Genomic DNA, 22,099 nt, shown 5'->3' on the forward strand with positions numbered 1-22,099 from the left:
AGTCAGCGAGCTGATCCACATTACGCCCAACGTAATGTAAGATTACGCCCAGCGTAAATCGAAGTTCCAACCCCCTATAACAGGATGTCAAGGGCAGCTGAGTTCTTTGCTCATTTCTTCCCTTTCTCTCGCGTTTTGCATCGTTTTTCGTGCAAGATTTATCCCGAAGCCCCAATATCATTCCCGAGCCCCGAAGCAAGTCCCGAAGCCCCAAAGATCCCGAGAAGTGCAATTCCCGAGCCGAAGCTCTACCCGCGAGGAGCCCGGTTTTTGTGAAGATCTTCCAGATCTACCGAAGAATACTACTTTTACAAGCCGTAGTGCTGTCCGATCATCTTCTGATCAAGTGAATGTATAGTCACTTTCATCTTACACATAAATATGAAGTATTTTATAAAATACGTGCTATATGTATATATATTGTTGTTTATATGTGTGAGTGTATAGTTACTTTCTTCTAACACATAAATATAAAGTATTAGCTATGAAATACGTGCTATGTGTTATATATTATTGGTCTATTTAAGATGGGCTTGGAATTGATGTTTTTATACGAGTGTTAAATGATTTAAACTGTGTTTGTATTTATATCTACAAAAATGTTGGGTAGAACATGGGTAGAATGGAATAGTTGGTGACGATGCGACTTCGTGCCTATTGAGTAAGCCTTGGTGATGATGCGTCTTCGTGCCTATTTGATAAACCTTGGTGACGATGTGACTTCGTGCTTGTTGTGTAAACCTTGGTGACTATGCGACGTAGTGCCAATTGCATGAAACCTGGTGACTATGTGACGTAGTGCCTGTTGTATAAACCGTGGTAGCAAATGGACTTTGTGCCAGTTCCTTAGGTTAATCCTTAGGAATGAATGAATGAAGGATAGTGGATTCTTAGGGTAAACCCTTGAAAAAATAAGGGAGATATGGGTATGGGTATTTGGGTTGATTGTTTGATAATTGAATATAATAAATGTATTATTGTGGGTTGAAAACCCTATATGCTCACTAGGCTCCCAAGCCTGACCCACTCAGTTTTCTTTACATTACAGGTAATGGCACAAGAGTATAAGTTGGTGGACCTGACGAGATATTTTGGATTATAGATCAGTAGTTATAAATAACTATTGTAAGGTCTATTTTATATTGTTTATGCTTTTGGTCTGTATCGGAACATGACATCCCGAGATTTTGTTATTTAATGAAAATATATTTTTTTAAGAAATTCTTTGATAAATTTTATTTTATCATATTTTATTTTGGGAACAAATTCCGCAACTCTTTTAATCAAAGGATTACTCTGATTTTATAAAAAACAAAGCATAAACAAATCGGTCTTTTTTGGCCGTGAAATTGGGGATGTCACACTTTGCATGTCCATTAAGTGCTTAATACACAAAATCTCAACATCTTAATGCCTTAAGAACTTCTATAGCATGCATGGAGTAAAACTAACCATCAAGACTACATTTTTATGACTTAAGACCCCTCATAAGGTCTGAAAGGACGACTTATATGGTCAAGAGCATGCCATGCTCAAGAATCACCATATTTGGGACCAAAGTTGCCCTAAAGGAAGAAATGGATAGATCTACAAGACAGAGTGGTCAACTTATGAAATTTTTACCTCCCGGAGGTTGCTAACAAGTGGGGACTCCCATATGTAAATTGCTTCCAAGCTTCAAGGTCCTTGCACCAACATCCCCTTCTTCAAGAACACCAAAAAGGCACACAAATGAGCTCAAAACACTATTCTCACTTACGGTTTGCTATAGGGTCAAATTCTCATATGGGGCCGATGAGAGAATGATAAATGAGGCTAAAATGATGCTTATAAATAGACCAAACCCTAAAAATTAAGGTTTGATTTTTCATTACATACGCCAGCGTACGTGGTGTACGCCCAACGTACTAGGGTCCGCCCTAGTACGCTCAGCATACACAACGTACGCGCACCGTACTACTCCTTGTCCAATATTACCAAAATGCCACTATGGGCCATTTTGCACTCTTTCTTATACTCAAGGACCAAAATACAATATTTATTCATACATAGGGTTATAATTGAAAATAACTTAAAATCAGGATGTTACAAAATTAGACGAAATTGTCTACATGAAAGTTATATATCTTGTCAATACCTACGTGTTGATATAAAAAAACGTCAAAAACAAAGCTGTTATGAAGAAGTTACGAAATTTTGAAATTTTCTGACTACACCTCGCGCAAATGAGGCGCGACATGCATCTTTTAGAAGTTGCCACACAGCACCAACCAAAATTCTCCATGTGTCATGCTCTAAGAGAAAGGAGTGCCGACCAAGCATGGGGACGGCGTGTAACGCCCGTAGATCCGGGCTAGTTAATTTAGAGACGATAGGCATCAAAAATAGATTTTTGATGAAAGATTATTTAGAATGAATAATCTTAACTAAGTTATAGTATATGTTACAAGGTTTCCGTGCATATAAAGAACGCCGAAATCCGAGTTATAACGAAGAAGTTATGACCTGTCGAAGTTTTGCGACAGAATCGACACGACACAGCGCGACGTAAATAGTGAATTAACGTTAGAGCGATATTTAGCCTTAACGATCTAAACGAAAGTCATAGAGTTCGTTAAACTGTGAGCGTGCATAAAAAGAACATCCAAATCTGACTTCGTATGAGGAAGTTATGATTTTTCTAAGTTTCAACTTAGCAGTATGCAACCCGAATAATCGATTTGAGATCGAGCGGTTTTTAGCCGAAACAATCTAAACGAGAATCGAAGATCTCATCAATTGTAGTGAAACGATAAAAAGATAGGCGAAAACGGACGTCGGATGAAGAAGTTATGAATTTATAACAGAGTTTTCCTGTCCCGGCCTACTAAAAAATAATATAATAAAAATAAATTCAAAATTAGCCAACGGAGTCTAAATGAAAGTTGTAGAGTATAGTCTGACCTACGCGTGGATATAAAAAACGTCGAAAACGGAGCTCGTATGCGAAAGTTACGCAATTTAGAAGTTGACGAGTCAAATTACGCCGAGCGTAATTTGAGTACGCCCAACGTACTCAGTCGGATGCAACTTGTCTGACCAATACTCGAGTGCCACCAGTCGACGCACGCAGTGACGTCAAAGTACGCCCAACGTAACTCGAGTACGCCCCGCGTACTGAGTACGCCCTGCGTAATTTGAGATTACGCCCCACGTAATCCCAGACCCTCAGCCTATAAATAGAACTCGAAATCAGCCATTTTCTCTTGTTCGAACTCTTTCTTCTCTCTAGTTTTTGCCTCGTTTTGCGTGCCGTTTATACCCCGAAGCCCCGGTAATATTTCCGAGCCCCGAAGCAAGATCCGAAGCCCCGAGGATCCCGAATAGCGTTATTCCCGAGCCGAAGCGCTGCCCGCGAGGAGCCGGTTTTTGTGAAGATCTTCCAGATCTATGGAGAAACACTACTTCTGCAAGCCGTAGTGCTGCCCGATCATCTTCTGATCAAGTGAGTGTATAGTCACTTTCATCTTACACATAAATATGAAGTATTTTATAAAATACGTGCTATGTGTTATATATTAATTATCTATTTGAGATGGATTTGGAATTGATGTTTTTATACGGGTGTTAAATGATTTAAATTGTGTTTGTATTTATATCTACAAAAATGTTGGGTAGAACATGGGTAGATGGAATAGTTGGTGACGATGCGACTTCGTACCTATTGAGTAAGCCTTGGTGACGATGCGACTTCGTGCCTATTTGATAAACCTTGGTGACGATGTGACTTCGTGCCTTTTGGTGTAAACCCAGGTGACTATAAGACGTAGTGCCTATTGTGTAAACCTTGGTGACTATGAGACGTAGTGCCAATTGTATGAACCCTGGTGACTATGAGACGTAGTGCCAATTGTATGAACCCTGGTGACTATGCGACGTAGTGCCTGTTGTATAAGCCGTGGTAGCAAATGGACTGTGTGCCAGTTCCTTAGGTAAACCCTTAGGAATGAATGAAGAAAGTATAATCGATTCTTAGGGTAAAACCTTAATAAATAAAGAAGATAATGGGGATGGGTATTTGGGTTAATTGTTGATAATTGAATATAATAAATGTATTATTGTGGGTTGAAAACCCTATATGCTCACCAGGCTCCCAAGCCTGACCCACTCAGTTTTCTTTGTATCACAGGTATCAATACGAAGACATATTTCACTGAGAGAATAAAGGAGATGTAAATCATTAGTGTAAATAAATGTAAGTTCTGTTTATGCTTATGTGTCTGTATCGGAACATGACATCCCGAGATTTTGTTATATAATGAAAATACTTTTCTTTAAGAAATGCTTTGATAAATTCTTATCATCTTTTTTTTTATTTTGGGGACAAATTCCGCAACAATTTTCTTTAAACGATTACTCTGATTTTAAAAAAACAAAGCATAAACAAATCGGTCTTTTCTGGCCATGAAATTGGGGATGTCACACGACGCGCACTTGGTTGGGCATAACACGAACTTGCCCTATGAATACCCCTATTTGCTTCTTTCGTTTCCCACCACTCTCTCTCTCTCTCTCTCTCTCTCTCTCTCCTTCGATTCTACACCTATTTTTCCTTATTTTTAAGTATTTTAGCGAAGCCCTAAGGTCTTTGAGTGCTCGACAAGTATTAGCGATCAAGTAGAAGCTTTGCCAGCATAATTTCCAAACTTCTACTAAAAGAATCTTCGTAAGTTAAGTTACACTATATTCTTTTTAGTGTAACTTATATTTATAGTCATAAATCATTATTATGAACCTATAAATAAGATTTATCAGTAATCCTAAGTCATTATACCAATTGATGTACTTACGAGTATGATGTCCAGGTTTGATTTAGTGAAGTGTTTAAAATGACATTTCCAAACAATATACCATGTATATCAAATAGGCGCTACCTCCGATATTATCCTACCTGGTTGTTCCTTACTTGATAAATATTTATGTAGACATTGGATTACTGAGTAATCTAGATTATCATTAGTCTCTAAGAATATAAGACTAAAACTTAGCGATATTCGTACCTAAGTCGCAACAGAGGAAAATATAAAGTACTAAAGAGAAGTTTTGCCCAAATTCTGAGGCATCTAATTTTATCAAGTGAGTGCATAGTTACTTTCATCTTACATATAGATATGAAGTATTTTAGATAATTGAATGCTATATGTGCTTATGTGTAAAGATGTTACGTGTTAGATGAAATATTATAAAGATATATTTTATATGATATATACCCTATATGTATTTTATAAATATAATAAATGAGGTAACGAAGGATAATGAAAGATACAATATAATGATGAAATATAAGATGCCAGAGCGTTATGAAAGATGTAGGCAATGATAGGATGCCATGACTTTGGAAATGGTATTAATCTGCCAATGATATAGAAATAGTACTAGTATGCTAACGACGTAGGAATGGTACTAGTGTACCAATGATGTAGAAATCAAACATAGTATAGGTAACGACTACCACACTATTTGATGACAACCCGTGGAACACAAGCATGTTAATAACCTATCGGTGATGAACTTTGTGCCCATTTGATGTACTCTACCTTATTGACATTGTGTTGTGGAAAAGTCCTTGTAACAGTACTGTTAACAATCATGATTAATATGATCGTTATGACAGATCCTTAGGAATAAAAATAAAAAGAAAGCCTACTGACACGTATTGCGGAGAAATCCCTGAAACAATATTGTTAGCAACGATAACTATGATGACCCTTAGGGAAGAATAAAGAAGAAAACGGGGATTGGTAATCGGGTTAATTTTTTGATAATTAAACAAAGTAACTATATTATTGTGGGTTGAAAACCCTATGTCTTCACCAAGTTTTCCAACCTGACCCACTCAACTTCTTTGTACCATAGGTTGCGATACAAAGTTACATGCACGATGAGAGATTCAAAGAGATGTAGACATTTAGTCTAATATAATATAAGGTTCGTATATGCTTATGCTTTGTATCAGTTATGAAATCCAAACTTTTCATAAATCAATGAAAAACATTTATTCGGAAATACTTTTATAGGACCAAATTCCCCATTGATAAATAAACTATAGTTTGAAATAAGAATAAATAAAAAGTTATAAATGGTTGTAAAAATGAGGATGTCACAATTAAGCTGTGAAATTTGTATACTAAATTATGATTTAATTATACTGATGTAACACTTGGGAATGCAGATGTTCCTTTTTGCCCTCCATAAGTGAAAGAATTGTGTTTTGGCCTTTGTAAGTAGTACGCGGGGCATACAACAGGTTTTGCTTGGCGTACTAGTTGATAAGCTAGTATGCGCGGCGTATCTATGATGTACACTTACCGTGCTTGTGGAAGTTGGTCACGGGCCCGTAGCCTCGTATCGTGGACGTAAGAGGAGTACATTGGGCGTCCAAGGGGGAGGTAAGAAAACCCTAATTTTTCAACTTGTACCCTATATAAGCCATATGTTAGCCTCTTTTGATCATTTCCTAGTCAGCCTCCATATCCTAAAAACCCTAATTCATTCCATAGCCCATGTTTAGTAATCTTAAGCTCTTGTGAAGTTTTGGTGGAGGGTTTTGTGTATATAGAAGAAGAAGAAGAAGAAGCATGAAGAATTTTTCTTTGGAGGAGGGCTTTGAGATCCAGCTTTCTCATCCTCTTTTGGTGGCTTGTGAGGTATAAAGTTCAAACCATGCCATTTCATTTCTTAGATCTTCTCCTTAGCATGTTTTTGGTCCTTTTGGTTGGTGGATGGGAATTAAGGACGTTTTTGGAGCTTAGCCTTATAGATATAGACATGTTAAAGGTTCCTTGTGCATAAAGGTGCAAACTTTATGGTGGTTTTGGTCTCATGCATGTATTAAGTCATTTACTAAGCTCCTTTGGGCTCTAGAGCCCCATTAAGCCATGCATGCACATAAAGTTGGCAACTTTTGTGATTAACCACCTTGGAGAAGTCAGATCTGTTTTTGGATCAATGTCTCAATGGATTAAGAGCTGATTTGGAAAGTTGGCCATGATTGGTGAGTACGTTGGGCGTACAAGTTTTTACGGTGCACATACACAACCTTTCATGCAATACGCTGAGCGTACAGCTGAGTACGCCCCGTGTACTCAACAAGCTTAGGTTTCTTTGTTTGGGCTTCGGCTTTGGGATAGGATGGGATTGGTTGTCTTGGGCCATGTTGGGCTATCTGGATTTTATGGTTGGGCTATTGAGAATTTATTAGACTCTCTTGGGTGAAGGCCCATGAAAGGGATTGAGCCAAATTTGAAAAATTGGGTCATATTTTGGCCTTGAGTGCTTGTGGTAGATTTTGGGCTTTTAGGTCATATAGATTGGGCCTTGGCCTTGGTCCAAGTTAGAGGAAGGGTAAAAAGATCTTTTACCCAGATTTGGACTCTTATTGTGAGTCAGGATCTAGTTATTGATGGGTTGTCATTTTGGTATTTGATAGCGTGTGGATTTTGGTGGATATGCAGTCAGATTTTTATCTGTGGGTTTCAACTGTCTGAGGTGAGTCTCCTCGATATACTATGGGTTGAAGGCACCAATGCCGACCCATTTGGTTTATGCTATTGGAAGACAAGGGGTGGCCCTTGGCATTTATATGAAAGACCTGGAGGTGGCTCCTGGAAAAAGTATAGGCACGACCAGGGTTCGGACTCGGTCAATTAAATAGACCGTTAGTTGTAGATTGTATGGTAGTGGTATTTGTGATGCTTGCACGGAAGACTAGGAGGTGGCTCCTGGAACTTGTCTGTGAGACCCAAGGTTTTGGCCCCCGGCCTGGCAAGTAAAGACCATGATACGACTTGTGGCATAATGACAAGACTATAATTGGCACATAGCACCTCGTATTGAATGTTGGATATGTATGATATGTATAAATCATATGCTATGTATGGTATGTGGTATTTGGGGAACTCACTAAGCTTTATGCTTAAAGTTGTTGTTTATGGTTTCAGGTACTTCCGGTTCGAGAGGGAATGACTCGACTTGATCATAGAGTATACGCCTATATTTTCCGCAACCTTGAGATTTTGGGATTGTACTCTGATAACTGTTTTTATTAATAAAATACCTTTAAGTGTCTAGGTAAATGATACATGGGTGTTTTTTGTTTTAACAATGGAAATTTTACCTTCATATTTTGGGATGTTACAAGTTGGTATCAGAGCCTTGGTTTGAGGGATTCAGGCTTATTCTTGGGAGTACCTAAACTCAAACTAAGGGTTTGGTGAAAATTTTCATAAAATCAATGTTTAAAAAAAGGGTTTCTAATCAAAGAAAGGGGTGTGATGTGTGCAATCACCCAAGCTCAAGTAAGTGGTTCCCAAAATACCAATACATGTTTATTATGATATATGATATGATTATGAGAATTTCATGCTAGATTAGGGCTAAGGATCGGTTCATGATTTTATGATATGAGAGATGCCTTAATATGTCTGATTGTATGAGCTATTAGGATTGCATGCTAGTATGGTTTTCAGATAAGTGGATGGAATGGCTTGATTAGTGTATGCTGGTTAGATTTTATGTTGCCTGAATGCTGCTTGCTTTGTGCTTTGTGGGGCTCTTAGCGATGTGGATCGATTGCTAAGTGAAAATGCTAAGTTGCATGTGGCACAGATTAAATAATCTCATAGTGATAGATCGAACCCTATTGCGAAGCTCTTGTTTGAGTCCAACCGTTCTAGGGTTGAGTCTTTACTGGAAGGATTATCTAATCTCTGTTGCATGTGACTATATTCATGAGGTAGTTAGTTGAAATTGGTGAGAGCCTTTCAGCAGCTAAGGGCAAGGTGAGGTTGGGAACCTAGGAGAGCCAAGGAAATGCTTCAGTGGGTTTAGTTGTGTTGGTTAGCGGTCAAAGGGTGCATCAGTTTGATAGGGTGACTTAGAGGAATCGGGATGATTCCTGAGGAAAGTATGGATAGGTGTGGAAGGTAGTATTGGGCCCGTACTACTGAAAGAACGTGATCCATACTCGAATTATGGAGAACCTTGAAGAATCTAGGAAGCTTGTGGAATGAGGCTTCTTGAGTATGATTTGATTATTTTCATGATTGTATTTCAGTTTGGTGATGAGCACTCAGGGAGGAGGTTTAGGTTCTGGTTCTGGCTTAGGTGCAGACACTAAGCCGATTAGCGAGCAGATGCGGGAGTTCATCTCGTTGAAGATTAGCCGCGATATTTTGGATCAGACTCCTGTGATCTTTCGTATAGTGAAGGATGGGATTCTGGAGATTTTGGATAAGCGATTGGGCCCGTTCCATGTTGAGGTTATGGCTATCGTTGGAGCTCGAACTCTTTCTTTCCGTGAGTTCCCTGCGTGTGGAGCTCTCATGTTCTCTAGTGAGAAGGACCCCATTGCTAGTAGGAGATGGTTAGCAGATATGGCTAACATGTTCAGGACGAGTTTCTGCCCCGAGGAGTCAAATGTCATATTTGCTTCCTACATTTTGAAGGACATGACACGAGACTAGTGAGAGTAGGTATGACGTGAGGTGGGTGATAATGCTTTTGATGCTATGACGTTGGATGATTTTTCGACCCAGTTCCGGGTTGAGTTTGCACCAGTGATTGAGGTGCAACAGTTGGCTCGAGAGTTTTAGGATCTTTTCCAGACCACTGAGACTATGACAGAAATCACTGTCAAGTTCCAGGAGAGGAATTTATTGGTTCCGTGGTATGCAACGGATGAGTAAATGAAGAAGGTAAGGTATATTGATATGATGAGGGATGACATCATAAAGTTTGTGAGTATATCAGGGTGCAAGACCGTGAATGATATGATTTCTAGAGCCCGAGAGTAGGAGATTGATTTGGAGCACTTGGGGAAAAGGGGGCCAGATCAGGTGCAAACAGTGGAGGGTCCTGGGAAGAGACCCAAGACTTCAAATCAGCGATTGAGGGACCAACAGGGACGGGACAGGAGCCCTAGCAGAGAGGAGCCGAGCATTGCAGTGTCAGATAGGGGAGGCCATGACTCCAACAAGCGATGTTGCGGGTATGTTTCCTTTTTCCTTCTCTTTGGTTATTATCAATATTTATATTGCTTGGGATTTTTTATCAGTTTGGGTAAGCGTTATCTTTGGTTTTATTCTATATTATTGTTTGAGTTGTATCATGAAGAATTATTTTATGCCATTTGCATGCAATGAATCATTATTGGGTCAGTAATGGGTTGTATCTTGTTGAGCGGGTTTCAATGTTTTCGGTTGTTGTTCCAGTTCTTTGTCAGGATCAATCCAGGGGTATCGTTGGAAGTTCTATGGTCATGATCAACGGGTTAGTTCTTTAGTATAGTCAGAGTCCAATGGTTTTAGCATTTGATCTGGTGGGATCGGCAGTCTTTCGTGGAAGAACTTTGGGTTCAATCACTACCGTTTTTAGGGAAGGAGTAGTAGCAAGAAGGCAGTGATGGCAGTCGCATGATCTTGATTGGCCACTGAGAGTGCCAAGGAAAGTGATCTATTGTTAGGGTTTTGGTCTTTGTCACCAGTATAAAGGAATTCAGGATTTGGGTGTTGTATCATTGAAAGCGTTTAGGGTTGTTAGATTTGCTGAGTTTTTGGGGAGTGTTTATATGGATTTTAAGAGTTGCGGGGCATTGGTATGGGCTATTAATGGAACACTAGTTTTGGTAAGTGTAGGTTGTCGGCGGTTCGACCATGAGGAGGAAAGATGGATTGGGAATTCATCAAAACTTGTGGGCTAGGGGAACTTCATCGAATCAAAGTGGGGGAAAACCATTCATATCTCAGGGAGCGGAATCAGGCGTGGAACTAGGATGAGTTTCACATCCTAGTCGGGGAGGAAGGCGACCCAAGTGGCCGTCTAGATTGAGGATTGTGTGAGTTGGGAGTTCATGAAACTTCCCAACAGTTGGTTAGCGCCTTCTTGGTGATGGATAGCAGGATTTTGATGGACCCAGGTTGGCGTTCTAAGCATGACCCGAGCCCCGGTTTGGGCGCATAGTCTGGTGCGTGTTCGACTCAGGATGAGTCTGGATGGATTGATAGATGAGCGGTAAGACCATGGGCAGTAACCATGGGACGATAGGAGTATTGTAAGAGTGTGGGGTGGCCCGTAGCATTCACTAGGTTGGCATATAATGTAGGAGTGTTGTAAGATTGTGGGGTGACCCATATCATTCATCGGTCCTTGTGCAGGGATGAGGGCGTGGCAAATACATGATTGGTTATGGATTTCTTCGGATGGATTAGACAAGAGTTGTTCGTTTTGTAAAATTATGGGAAGGCCACATCATTCATGGAATTAGGAAGGTGGTAGGTCATTGGAGACCGGTTGTGTTATAAGACTACATTTGGTCATGTAGCTTTCACTCTTAGCATGGGATTTGGTGGCACCAGTTGGATCGGGCTGTTATGATCGGTTGGATCAGAAAGATTGTTGGAGCCATAAGCGACGAGATAGCTAGGGCAATTATTGCTAGATGAAGCTTTCATTCGGAAGTTGCGTGGGGCGACTGTGTGTCTATTTAACTCAGCAATGGGGCGGGAATCTGGTGAACCGGTTAGTTGGCAGGTAAGTTGGGACCAGGGAGGTCTCGGCTTCCTTTGGGAAGCAGCTAGGGGGCTTCAAGATGAGTCGAGACAATATTAGTGATTTGGAATTCGTGTTTGGAGTCACTTGTTATTCAGGGAATATGTTAGTCACTTGCAACTTGGATTATATAATCTTAGAGTAATTGATTTGACTTAGTTTCACAACTCTCGTCTGAGTCTAACCGTTGCAGAGATGAGTCTTCTACTCAAAGGATTACCTGAGCCTCCTATCAAACTATAAGTGTTCCGCAACGATAAATGGTTAGTGATTTTGTTCCCAATATAAGCATCAAGTCAATCAAGGGTTAGAAGCATTTTGTTTAAGTTGGACTTCAATGAGGATTTGGCCTGGTAATAATTCAGTATGGGCGGTCTGTCGGGGAGTAAGACTAATTCGAGATTTCAGGTTTCAGGAAAGTAGAGGTGGTTTTCTGCATGATATTAAGGATTCATTCTTCAACAGGTTGGAGAGTTTCTGCTAAGGTTGGGTTCGGTCGCCTTTAGGAACGTTACAATACGCGTGGGGTAGTGATTGTACTGTTCAAGTTGTATGGTGTGTCGGGAATGATAAAGAATGATTTTGAAGACAAAATCTAATTTAAGCGGGGGAGAGTTGTAACGCTTGGAAATGGAGATGTTCCTTGTTGACCTTCGGAATTGAAAGAATTGTGTTTTGGCCCTTGTAAGTAGTATGTGGAGCATATAACAGGTTATGCTTGGCGTACTAGCTGAGAAGCTAGTACGCGGGGCGTACCTCTGATGTACGCTTAGCGTACTATTGGATTTTGGTCGGGTGTCCGTAGCCTCGTACGTTAGGCGTACGAGGGGGAGGTAAGAAATCCCTAATTTTTCAAGTTGTACCTTATATAAGCCACATGTTATCCTCTTTTGAGCATTTCCTAGCCACCCTCCATATCCTAAAAACCCTAATTCGTTCCATAGCCCATGTTTGGTAATCTTGAGCTCTTGTGAAGTTTTTGTGGAGGGTTTTGTGTATCTAAAAGAAGAAGAAGAAGAAGCGTGAAGACTTGTTCTTTGGAGGAGCGCTTTGAGATCCAACTTTCTCATCCTCTTTTGGTGGCTTGTGAGGTATAAAGTTCAAACCTTGCCATTTCATTTCTTAGATCTTCTCCTTGGCATGTTTTTGGTCATTTTGGTCCTTTTGGTTGGTGATTGGGAATTAAGGTTGTTTTTTGAGCTTAGCCTTATAGATCTGGACATGTTAAGTGTTCCTTGTGCATAAAGGTGCAAACTTTATGGTGGTTTTGGTCTCATGCATGTATTAAGTCATTTATTAAGCTCCTTTGAGCTCTAGAGCCCCACTAAGCCATGCAGGCACAAAAGTTGGCAAGTTTATGTGATTAACCACCTTAGGGAAGTCAGATATGAGTTTGGATCAAAGTCTTAATGGATTAAGAGCTGATTTGGAAAGTTGGCCATGATTGGTGAGTACGTTGGGGGTATAAGTTTGCATGCAACACGTACAAGCCTTTCATGAAGTACGCTGAGTGTACAGGATGAGTACGCCCCACGTACTCAACAGGATTGGGTTTCTTTGTTTTAGGCTTCGATTTTGGGCTAGGATGGGCTTGGTTGTCTTGGTCCATGTTGGGCTATTTGGATTTTACGGTTGGGCTATTGAGACTTTATTGGACTCTCTTGGGTGAAGGCCCATGAAAGGGATTAGGCCCAATTTGGAAAATTGGGTCATATTTTGGCCTTGAGTGCTTGTGGTAGATTTTGGGTCATCTAGATTGGGCCTTGGCCTTGGGCCAAGTTAGAGGAAGGGTAAAAAGATCTTTTACCCCGATTTGGACTCTTAGTGTAAGCCAGGATCTAGTTATTGATGGGTTGTCATTTTGGTATTTGATAGCGCATGGATTTTGGTGGATCTGCATTTAGATTTTTATCCGTGAGTTTCAACTGTCTGAGGTGAGTCTCCTCACTATACTATGGGTCGAAGGCACCAATGTTGACCCATTTGGTTTATGTTATTGGAAGACCAGGGGGTGGCCCTTGACATTTGTATGAAAGACCCGGAGGTGGCTCCTAGAAAAACTATAGGCAAGACCAGGGTTCGGACTCTGGCAATTAAATAGATCGTTTGTTATAGATTGTATGGTAGTGGTATTTGTGATGCTTGCATGGAAGACCAGGAGGTGGCTCCTGGCAATTATCAATAAGACTAAGGTTTTGGCCCCCGACCTGGCAAGTAAAGACCATGATACGACTCGTGGCATAATGGCAAGACTATGGTTGGCACATAGCACCTCCTAGTGAATGTTGAATATGTATGATATGTATGACTCGTATGTTATGTATGGTATGTGGTATTTGGGAAACTCACTAAGATTTGTGTTTATAGTTGTTGTTTATGGTTTAAGGCACTTCCGGTTCGAGAGGGAAGGGCCCGACTTGATCGCAACGCATACACCCATATTTTCCGCAACCTTGAGATTTTGGGATTGTACCCTGATAACTATTTTTATTAATAAAATACCTTTAAATGTTTTAGTAAATGATAAATGGGTGTTTTTGGTTGTTTTAAAAATGGAAAATTTACCTTCATATTTTGGGATGTTACAACTAAGCTATGAATTTTGTGTATTAAACAAAAAATTGAATGTATTAAAAGTTTTAAGTTGGTAATATGGTTGTGAATGCATACTTTGTTTTGTATTAAGTTGTGAAAATTTTGTATTAAGTTGTTTATTTTTGTTTTTTAAATTGTGGATTGACTGCATTAAGTTGTGAATTTCCTATATTTAGCTGTTATTTTTATGTTTTAAACTGTGAATTAACTGCATTAAGCTATGAATTTTCTGTTTAAATTGTGAGTTGACTACATTAAACTGTGAACTTTTTATATTAAAGTGTGGATTGACTATATTAGCATGTGAACTAACTAGTATTAAGTTGTGATTTTTTTTATAAATTTTTTGTTTGCTTCTGAATTATAAGATTGAAAAAACAGTATCCACATATATGATTTTATCTAATTTTGAATAAAGCATGTAAAACTTAAATTGTAAATACTTGTGTAAATAAACTTTGAAAGAAGCACTAGCATATAAATCTGAAGGTATATATGTAAGTATAAAGATGATAATATGGTTGTGAATGTATACTTTTTGTGCATTAAACAATGAATTTATTATATTAAGTTGTGAATTTTATGTACTGAACTGTTATTAAGATGTGAATTTTTAATGAATTTTATGTTAAAATATGAATGATTTATCCATGAATGTTTGTAATTTTCATGTGAATATATTTATTTTTGTGTTGTATAAATATGTAAGAATGCATTAGTTTTTATAATTATTTTGCATTAAACTTTGAATAATTAATTTAATTGGTTTATTAAATTGTAAATATAGTATTTAAGCTATCAATCAATGATTTTATATACATATCTGATTTGGAAGGAAGGACGATGGCGAAGGTAAAGTGGTTGGTGGTGGGTGTGGTAGTTGGTTTTGGTGGTGGTGATAGAGTTTAGGTTTAACTTCTTTAAATATGTGAATTAGTGTATACTGAATTGTATTATATTATTTTGTGAATTAGTGTATACTGAATTGTATTATATTATTTTGTGAATTTTATGTATTAAACTAAAAATAAATTACATTAAGTTGTGTATTTTATATAAATTTTGTGTTAGAATATCAATAAATATATGCATGAAAATATTAAACTGTGTATTAATGAATTAATATGTTTATTAAACTGTGAATATGATATTTTAAACTGTAAATATATCTTTTACACGATATATATTTTCTTAAAGACATATACAATTTAGAAATTTATCAAGTCATAAATCTATTTTTTATAAAAGTTTTGTATATTTGGTTGCAAAAATAAAATGATATCTATTAAAAAGTACTACCAAAGAAATGAGGACTATAATATTTGTTCTATTAAACTATGAATACGACCAGAAAATATAATTGAATTTAGTGTTGGTCTAGTGGTGGTCTGATGGCTATCCAAAATACCCTTAATAAAACATTTAAAAATTAGTTCTCAAGGTTATTAACTTTTTTAGATTCTCATTTGAACCACTCGTGTATATATATATATATATATATATATATATATATATATATATATATATATATATATATATATATATATATATATATATATATATATATATATATATATATATATATATATATATATATATATATATATATAACATCTTTTATATTTTTGCGCTAATGCATCTTTTTAGCATTATGTGTATAATACATTTAATAACTTGTAACAATATTTTCTTATTTTTATAATTAATTAAAGTTGCTTAATTTTATTTTACATCTTGACATATATTTTGATAACATATTTAGCATTTTTTATAGTATTAACATATGTTTTGATAACAATGTTAAACGAAACGAGATGAGATAATGAACATAGTTTTTTGATTATCATTTGACTTTATACATACATAAAATTTCATTGAAACGAAGGAAAACATAACTAACTTTGGATAATATATACAAATAAGTGTTGATAACAAGTAGGTAAACTGAATTTGAATCATTCTAGAACAAAGAAAGATTGTATTTCTTAGACGACCCAAAGAAAGATATATTGTATATTTTTGTACACACAAAAAAAATTTAACTGCTTAACAAATTTCCAACTTTTAATTCATCAAGGAAACCCTATTATAAACCAATTTATAACGAATCTTTAGAAAATCAATTGTTTGTATCTCGAGTTGGGTCGGGTTCGTAAACATTTTGTTTTTTATGTAGTAATTTTTTTTAATCTTCTATGCAAAAAGGTACTGAAAAAGAAAAAAAAGCAACAAAAAAAAGAAAAGAAAAAAAAGGAAAAGAAAAAGGAGGAGAGGAATATTTATGGTTAGAAGAACATACTCACATAGAAATAGAATGAGAGGCATTTCTATAATCATTTGGACTTCACGGATATTTATGTGTTTCTCAGCCTACAGTAACATGCATACAACCCCTTTTCACTCACCGTTCGATCATTTTAGAAAATAGTAAACTACGAAACATTGCCCTCAAGAATTCCAGTATACAAGTGTAGTCCTTAAGTTTCAGTTATCTAAATTTAATCATAAATTAAAATTCTTCTAACAAAATAGTCCTTTTTCAGGTCAATATTGATCAATAATTAGTCAAAAATTCATAAATATGAAACCCTTCTTTTGCAACATTGCATTCCCTTCCTAACTTCCATCCGGCCTATATTTGATCCAAAATTTATATGTCTAATTGTCTTTTTATAGTTAGATGTTGATGAATAGCTAATTACAGATAACCAATGATGAGTATACTTATATGCAAATAAGGTTAACAAATATGTAAAATGAAAGAATAATGTTCTTACTTGTAAGTAATCGTTAGTATTCCGTTGGTACTAAATTACATGGAAAACTTTAAAATTGGTATGATAAAAAAAAGACATTTTAAACCGTTAGGAATTTGACAATTATTTACACTTTATTCTAGTACCAATAAAATTTTAAAAAATGTAGTTTATATGATTATTGAAACTATATAGACATGTTAGCTTGTTTTAGACAATCTTCACTAGCCATTTAAGTAATCCAAAATATTAGGAGTTGTATGAAATCTCTCAATAATGTAGGGTTTTAAAAACAATTTACAACTCAATAAAAGTCAAAAAAAAAAAGAAAAAACAAAAGCAAAAAAACGACATAGAAAGCCGAAAGACGCGGATATATATAACGATCAAATCACATTCAACCCCTGCTAATTAGCAAAACTTCATATAAGACCCAAACTTACGGGATAATCACAATTAACCCCTATATTTCCAAGATGGGGCAATTTCTACGTAAACCATGTCCTCACATACAAGTCAAATGTTTAAATTGTTCCTACCGTAACTGGTAATGTACATATAGATGCCGTATACATTAAGAATCCACTTAAATATGTAGGCCATATAAGCCTTTAATGCAAAATTATGTACCTTGATCCTATGTCACAATCATTGTACTCTAAATTTGATATTGCAAAAGCCGATTAATTATTTCTAATCGACAAGAATTTAGAAATAGACAAAGTAACTAAATTGTTATAGACAACTTCAATATAATCTTTTAAACTGTATATTTACAAATGTTATTGTTGTTGACCAAAATATAAAGAACACAACATTCCTTATTAACATTTCATTTGACCAACGATATCAAATGTTTAAATTGTTCCCACATTAATTAAGTATATGCATATATACATACCGTGGATATCAGAAGAATCCACTTAAATATGAGGCCATGGGGGAGTTTAATGCAACATGATGTATTTTGATCTTACATTATAATCATTGTATTCTAAATTTGATGCTGAAAATACCGTTAGTTCGCTATTTTTTATCGACATAAACACAAAACTAAACAAAATGACTAAATTATTAAAAACAATTTCAATATGAATTTTCAAACTGTTTATATAACATATGCTATCATATTGACCTATAGATAAGAAAAACACTAACATTTGATATTATCCTTTTATTTGAAGAAAATGATGGGCATGTTGAATATTCACTGGTCGCTATACAAGTAGATGGAGACAAAAATGATTTTAGAACCCAATCAATTTTCTAACCTAATTTTTGTTAGTTAATCCATTATACATCATTTCAAGAACTAACAAAAGAAGAATGCCCAATTTTAAAACTTTTTGTATTTATATTTCGAGTACTCTTTATCATACAAAATTCATCTACCTAGAACATCAAGTTGAAATAGGGTTAGATGATTCTATTGTGGATGTTATCAAAAGGGTATTCGTTTGATTGATCATTAATGTGGGAGGGATGTTTATGAAATTAGGTAAGATGTAGGGGTCCGAATACGATACACACCACCTATATGTATAATACACCTTTCAATCTCTCTCTCTCTCTCTCTCTCTCTCTCTCTTAAACAATTGGACACAAAGTTCAGAGCAATGGCAGCACCAACAGTGTCGTTTGTCTCGTGTTCTTGTTAATCGATTATATACCAAAAACCCCTTTATTGTTATTATTATTATAATCAATCATCTCTGTTTCGCTTTCTCTCTGTGTTGTAATTCTTAAAGCAATCAACATGTTTTGCTTCTCTTAAACGTCATACTCCTCTCTTTCTCTCTCTTTTTAGTGCTTTTTTCAGTGAGCACTAACTGATTTGAGCTTAAATCTCATCTGGGTTCATCTTAATTATGGAGAAAAAACAAGGGTTTTTTTCTACATTGAAGGAGGAAGTAGTCAGAGGCTTGTCTCCGGGAAGGTCGAGGAATAGAACACCGAAACCTGGCCGGAGCCGAAGCGGGTCTCCGAATTCGGGTCTACTCAGGCGGAGGAAAGGTCACCATGTGGCTCAAACCGAACCGATTATGTCAAGATCCGGGAGCTTGAGACCATTGGAAGCTCTGTCACCGCTCCGAGAAGGTCCGGATCCGAATGAGACGACGGTCGACGCCGCCGGAGATTCCTCGAAAGTAGAGAGATGGGGACACTGGATGAAGGGCCAGTTATGCCGTGCTCCGTCCGCTGCTACCAGTTCCGGTTCGGGTTCTGCATCCTATCAACGTTCGGATCTGAGATTGCTTCTTGGTGTCTTGGGTGCGCCGCTTGCACCAGTGCACGTTAGCAACGCCGAGCCCTTTCCTCACCTCAGCATCAAAGACACCCCCATTGTTAGTTCCCATCTCTCTTTTCTTACTCACTTCGATTTTCTTGATAAATGCTTCTGTAATACTACATGGGTACTGATTTTCTTGCTACAATTTATTACATCAATTCAACTTGGATATTAGATTGTTTGACATTTAAAGTCAAATATTTCTCCCTCCCTCTCTCTCTCTCTCTCTCTCTCTCTTGAATTTGGTATCCAGGATATGTGATTAACATAATTTGTGCATTTTAGGCTAATCAACATTCATTAATTGCTTTGGTGTTTATATATAGCATGCTAAGGTAGGGTCTTCAAGTAAATTAGTATCCTATCCCCATAAACATGGAACTAGATTATGTGGATGTGATGGTTTGATTTTTTTGTTTTTTTTCCTATTTTGTTTAGTTATTTTAAGTGAAATTCCAACTAATAATTCTGTTTTCTCTTTCCCATTCTTTCAAAGCACAATGATTCAAAAAGTTTTACTCTCTTTTGATCTACATGTTGTTAGAAATCAAAATAGAAATATTTATTCCAAGATTTTTATTCTGGTTGGTTTTTGAGTAAATGCAAAGCAAATAGAAGTTAAGCAATAAAAGATTTTTCTGGTGGAAGTTGTTGTGTTGTCGTCGTCGTCATCATTATCATCATCATCATCTATTTGGTGGCGGTGGTTGCAGGAAACTTCTTCAGCACAATACATACTGCAACAGTACATGGCGGCATCCGGCGGTCAAAAGCTGCAGAACTCGATTCACAACGCGTATGCAATGGGGAAAGTGAAGATGTTGGCATTTGATATAGAAACTGCAACAAAAGTGATAAAAAACAGAAATTCATCAAAAACAGCAGAATCTGGAGGTTTTGTGTTATGGCAGATGAACCCTGATATGTGGTATGTGGAACTCGCACTCGGTGCTAGTAAGGTTCACGCCGGTTGTAATGGGCGGCTCGTCTGGCGGCACACACCGTGGCTTGGTGCTCACGCCGCCAAAGGACCAGTCAGACCCTTGCGTCGCGCTCTTCAGGTAAATCACAAATAATTTTTTATTTATTAATTTTGAAAATCTATATTTTTATACCTCAATTTAATTTTTTTACAAAAAATTAAATTAAAATGTTTTATTAGGGTTTGGATCCACGAACAACTGCAAGCATGTTCACACACGCAAGATGCACGGGAGAGAAAAAAATCAACGATGAAGATTGCTTCATCTTAAAGCTCTGTGCGGATCCACACACGCTAAAAGCTCGAAGCGAGGGGCCTGCTGAAATCATCCGACATGTGTTATTCGGGTATTTCAGCCAAAAAACGGGGCTCTTGATCCACCTTGAAGACTCTCATCTAACCCGGATCCAAACGAATGGTGGAGATGCTGTTTATTGGGAAACCACAATCAATTCGTTTTTGGATGATTATAGACCTGTTGAAGGAATCATGATTGCTCATTCAGGAAGATCGGTTGTGACTCTTTTTAGATTTGGTGAAACAGCTATGAGTCATACAAAGACGAGAATGGAAGAAGCTTGGAGTATTGAAGAAGTTGCTTTTAATGTTCCTGGGTTGTCGATGGATTGTTTTATTCCTCCTGCTGAGTTGAGATTTGGGAATGTGAGTGAAGCGAGTGAGTTTGGACAGGAAGATCGAGTCAAGACTGCTGCCATGGCTGCTGCTGCTTATAGGGCGAAAGTTGTGGCATTGGAGAGATCAAGGAGGGAGATTTGATTTGATGGGATATTTGGTAGAGGAGGAGGGGTAGAATGGGGATTTCGTTTTACTTTTGGAAAGGAATAGGAACTTGACTGATCATGAGCAAGTGTTAATATTTCTGGGGATTATTGTTATGTTTTGAGCTTTTTTCTGTCAGTCAAGAGTTCAAAGGTCTCTCTTTCGATTTCTCTCTTTGTGTAAAATCTTGTTTGAAAGATTGACATTTGATATCATCTTTGTACAATACTTATGCAAAGCATAGTTATTTTCAAGTTTTATGATCTTGTCAGTGTCTTTTTGTGGTAAAATAATGCATATGGTATGAATAGTTAAATGATAAATGATATGATGGGAAAGGTGAACACAAGCATGATGATGTTGTTGCTACTGCATATGTATATGCATGTGTGTATATGTATGTTCATGAATATGGTTTATTTCTTAGTCCTTTTTACTTGCTTAAAATAGCTCATTGTACGAGAGTGGCCTCACATGTCTTTCTATTGTTTTGTTTGGTCCTACTCAGAAGTCTGAGTCATAGATAGAAAGGATTTGTTTTGAAGCTTTTCTTAGAGAAGGTATACCGATAAGGAGTCATAAAGGCGAGGGAATTGGTGCAATGTGAAAGCAGGTAATGCAAGTGAAAAAAATGGTAGATGGTAGATGATAGATGCTATAACATATCTGGAGAGGTGATTTTTTATATTGTTGTGTTGAATAGTGAATACAAATATTGACAAATCAAGTATTTATATAAAAGTAATTAAAGTTCGTTGGGGGAGATAAGTGATCTTGACTACTTTTATTTCTAACCAACTTTCCCTCGAGTGAAATGCTAGTGGCTAACATGAAACTTGGATCATAGATATTGCAAAACGAGTAGTTGAAACTTGAAAGACCTTTGGTCAAACTATCAAGAACCTATCCTATGGTAGGAACATATTGAAGTACTAGAGATCCAAATGCATGTATCAATATCAATATGTTTGGTCTGCTGATGAAACACATGATAGACAATCTAATATGTTGCATCAATATTCTCTCATCATAGAGTCGTTGGACTAGAAAAATAGAAATAGGTAGCCGAACGTTAACCCTCAAAGTTTGTGGACTGATCCAAGGTGGCCA

General features: G+C 37.0%; 1 protein-coding gene across 1 annotated transcript; it reads left to right on the forward strand.

Annotated features, from left to right (window-relative positions):
• The first annotated feature begins 18,359 nt into the window (after nt 1–18,359).
• LOC111889102 (uncharacterized) lies at nt 18,360–21,249 on the forward strand. Its single transcript, XM_023885244.3, has 3 exons — nt 18,360–19,282; nt 19,941–20,288; nt 20,390–21,249. The coding sequence occupies exons 1-3, from the start codon at nt 18,806–18,808 to the stop codon at nt 20,984–20,986; spliced, it is 1,422 nt and encodes a 473-aa protein (XP_023741012.1). The 5' UTR covers nt 18,360–18,805; the 3' UTR covers nt 20,987–21,249.
• Nucleotides 21,250–22,099: the final 850 nt, after the last annotated feature.

Source organism: Lactuca sativa, chromosome 1 (assembly GCF_002870075.4).
Source record: "Lactuca sativa cultivar Salinas chromosome 1, Lsat_Salinas_v11, whole genome shotgun sequence".
NCBI classification, from domain to species: domain Eukaryota; kingdom Viridiplantae; phylum Streptophyta; class Magnoliopsida; order Asterales; family Asteraceae; genus Lactuca; species Lactuca sativa.

Excerpts from the sequence above, each read along its gene's own strand:
- LOC111889102 (XM_023885244.3), top strand. The coding sequence starts at position 18,806 with ATGGAGAAAAAACAAGGGTTTTTTTCTACATTGAAGGAGGAAGTAGTC. Across the intron at positions 19,283-19,940 it reads GCATCAAAGACACCCCCATT|GAAACTTCTTCAGCACAATA; the intron begins GTTAGTTCCCAT and ends CGGTGGTTGCAG. Across the intron at positions 20,289-20,389 it reads CCTTGCGTCGCGCTCTTCAG|GGTTTGGATCCACGAACAAC; the intron begins GTAAATCACAAA and ends ATGTTTTATTAG.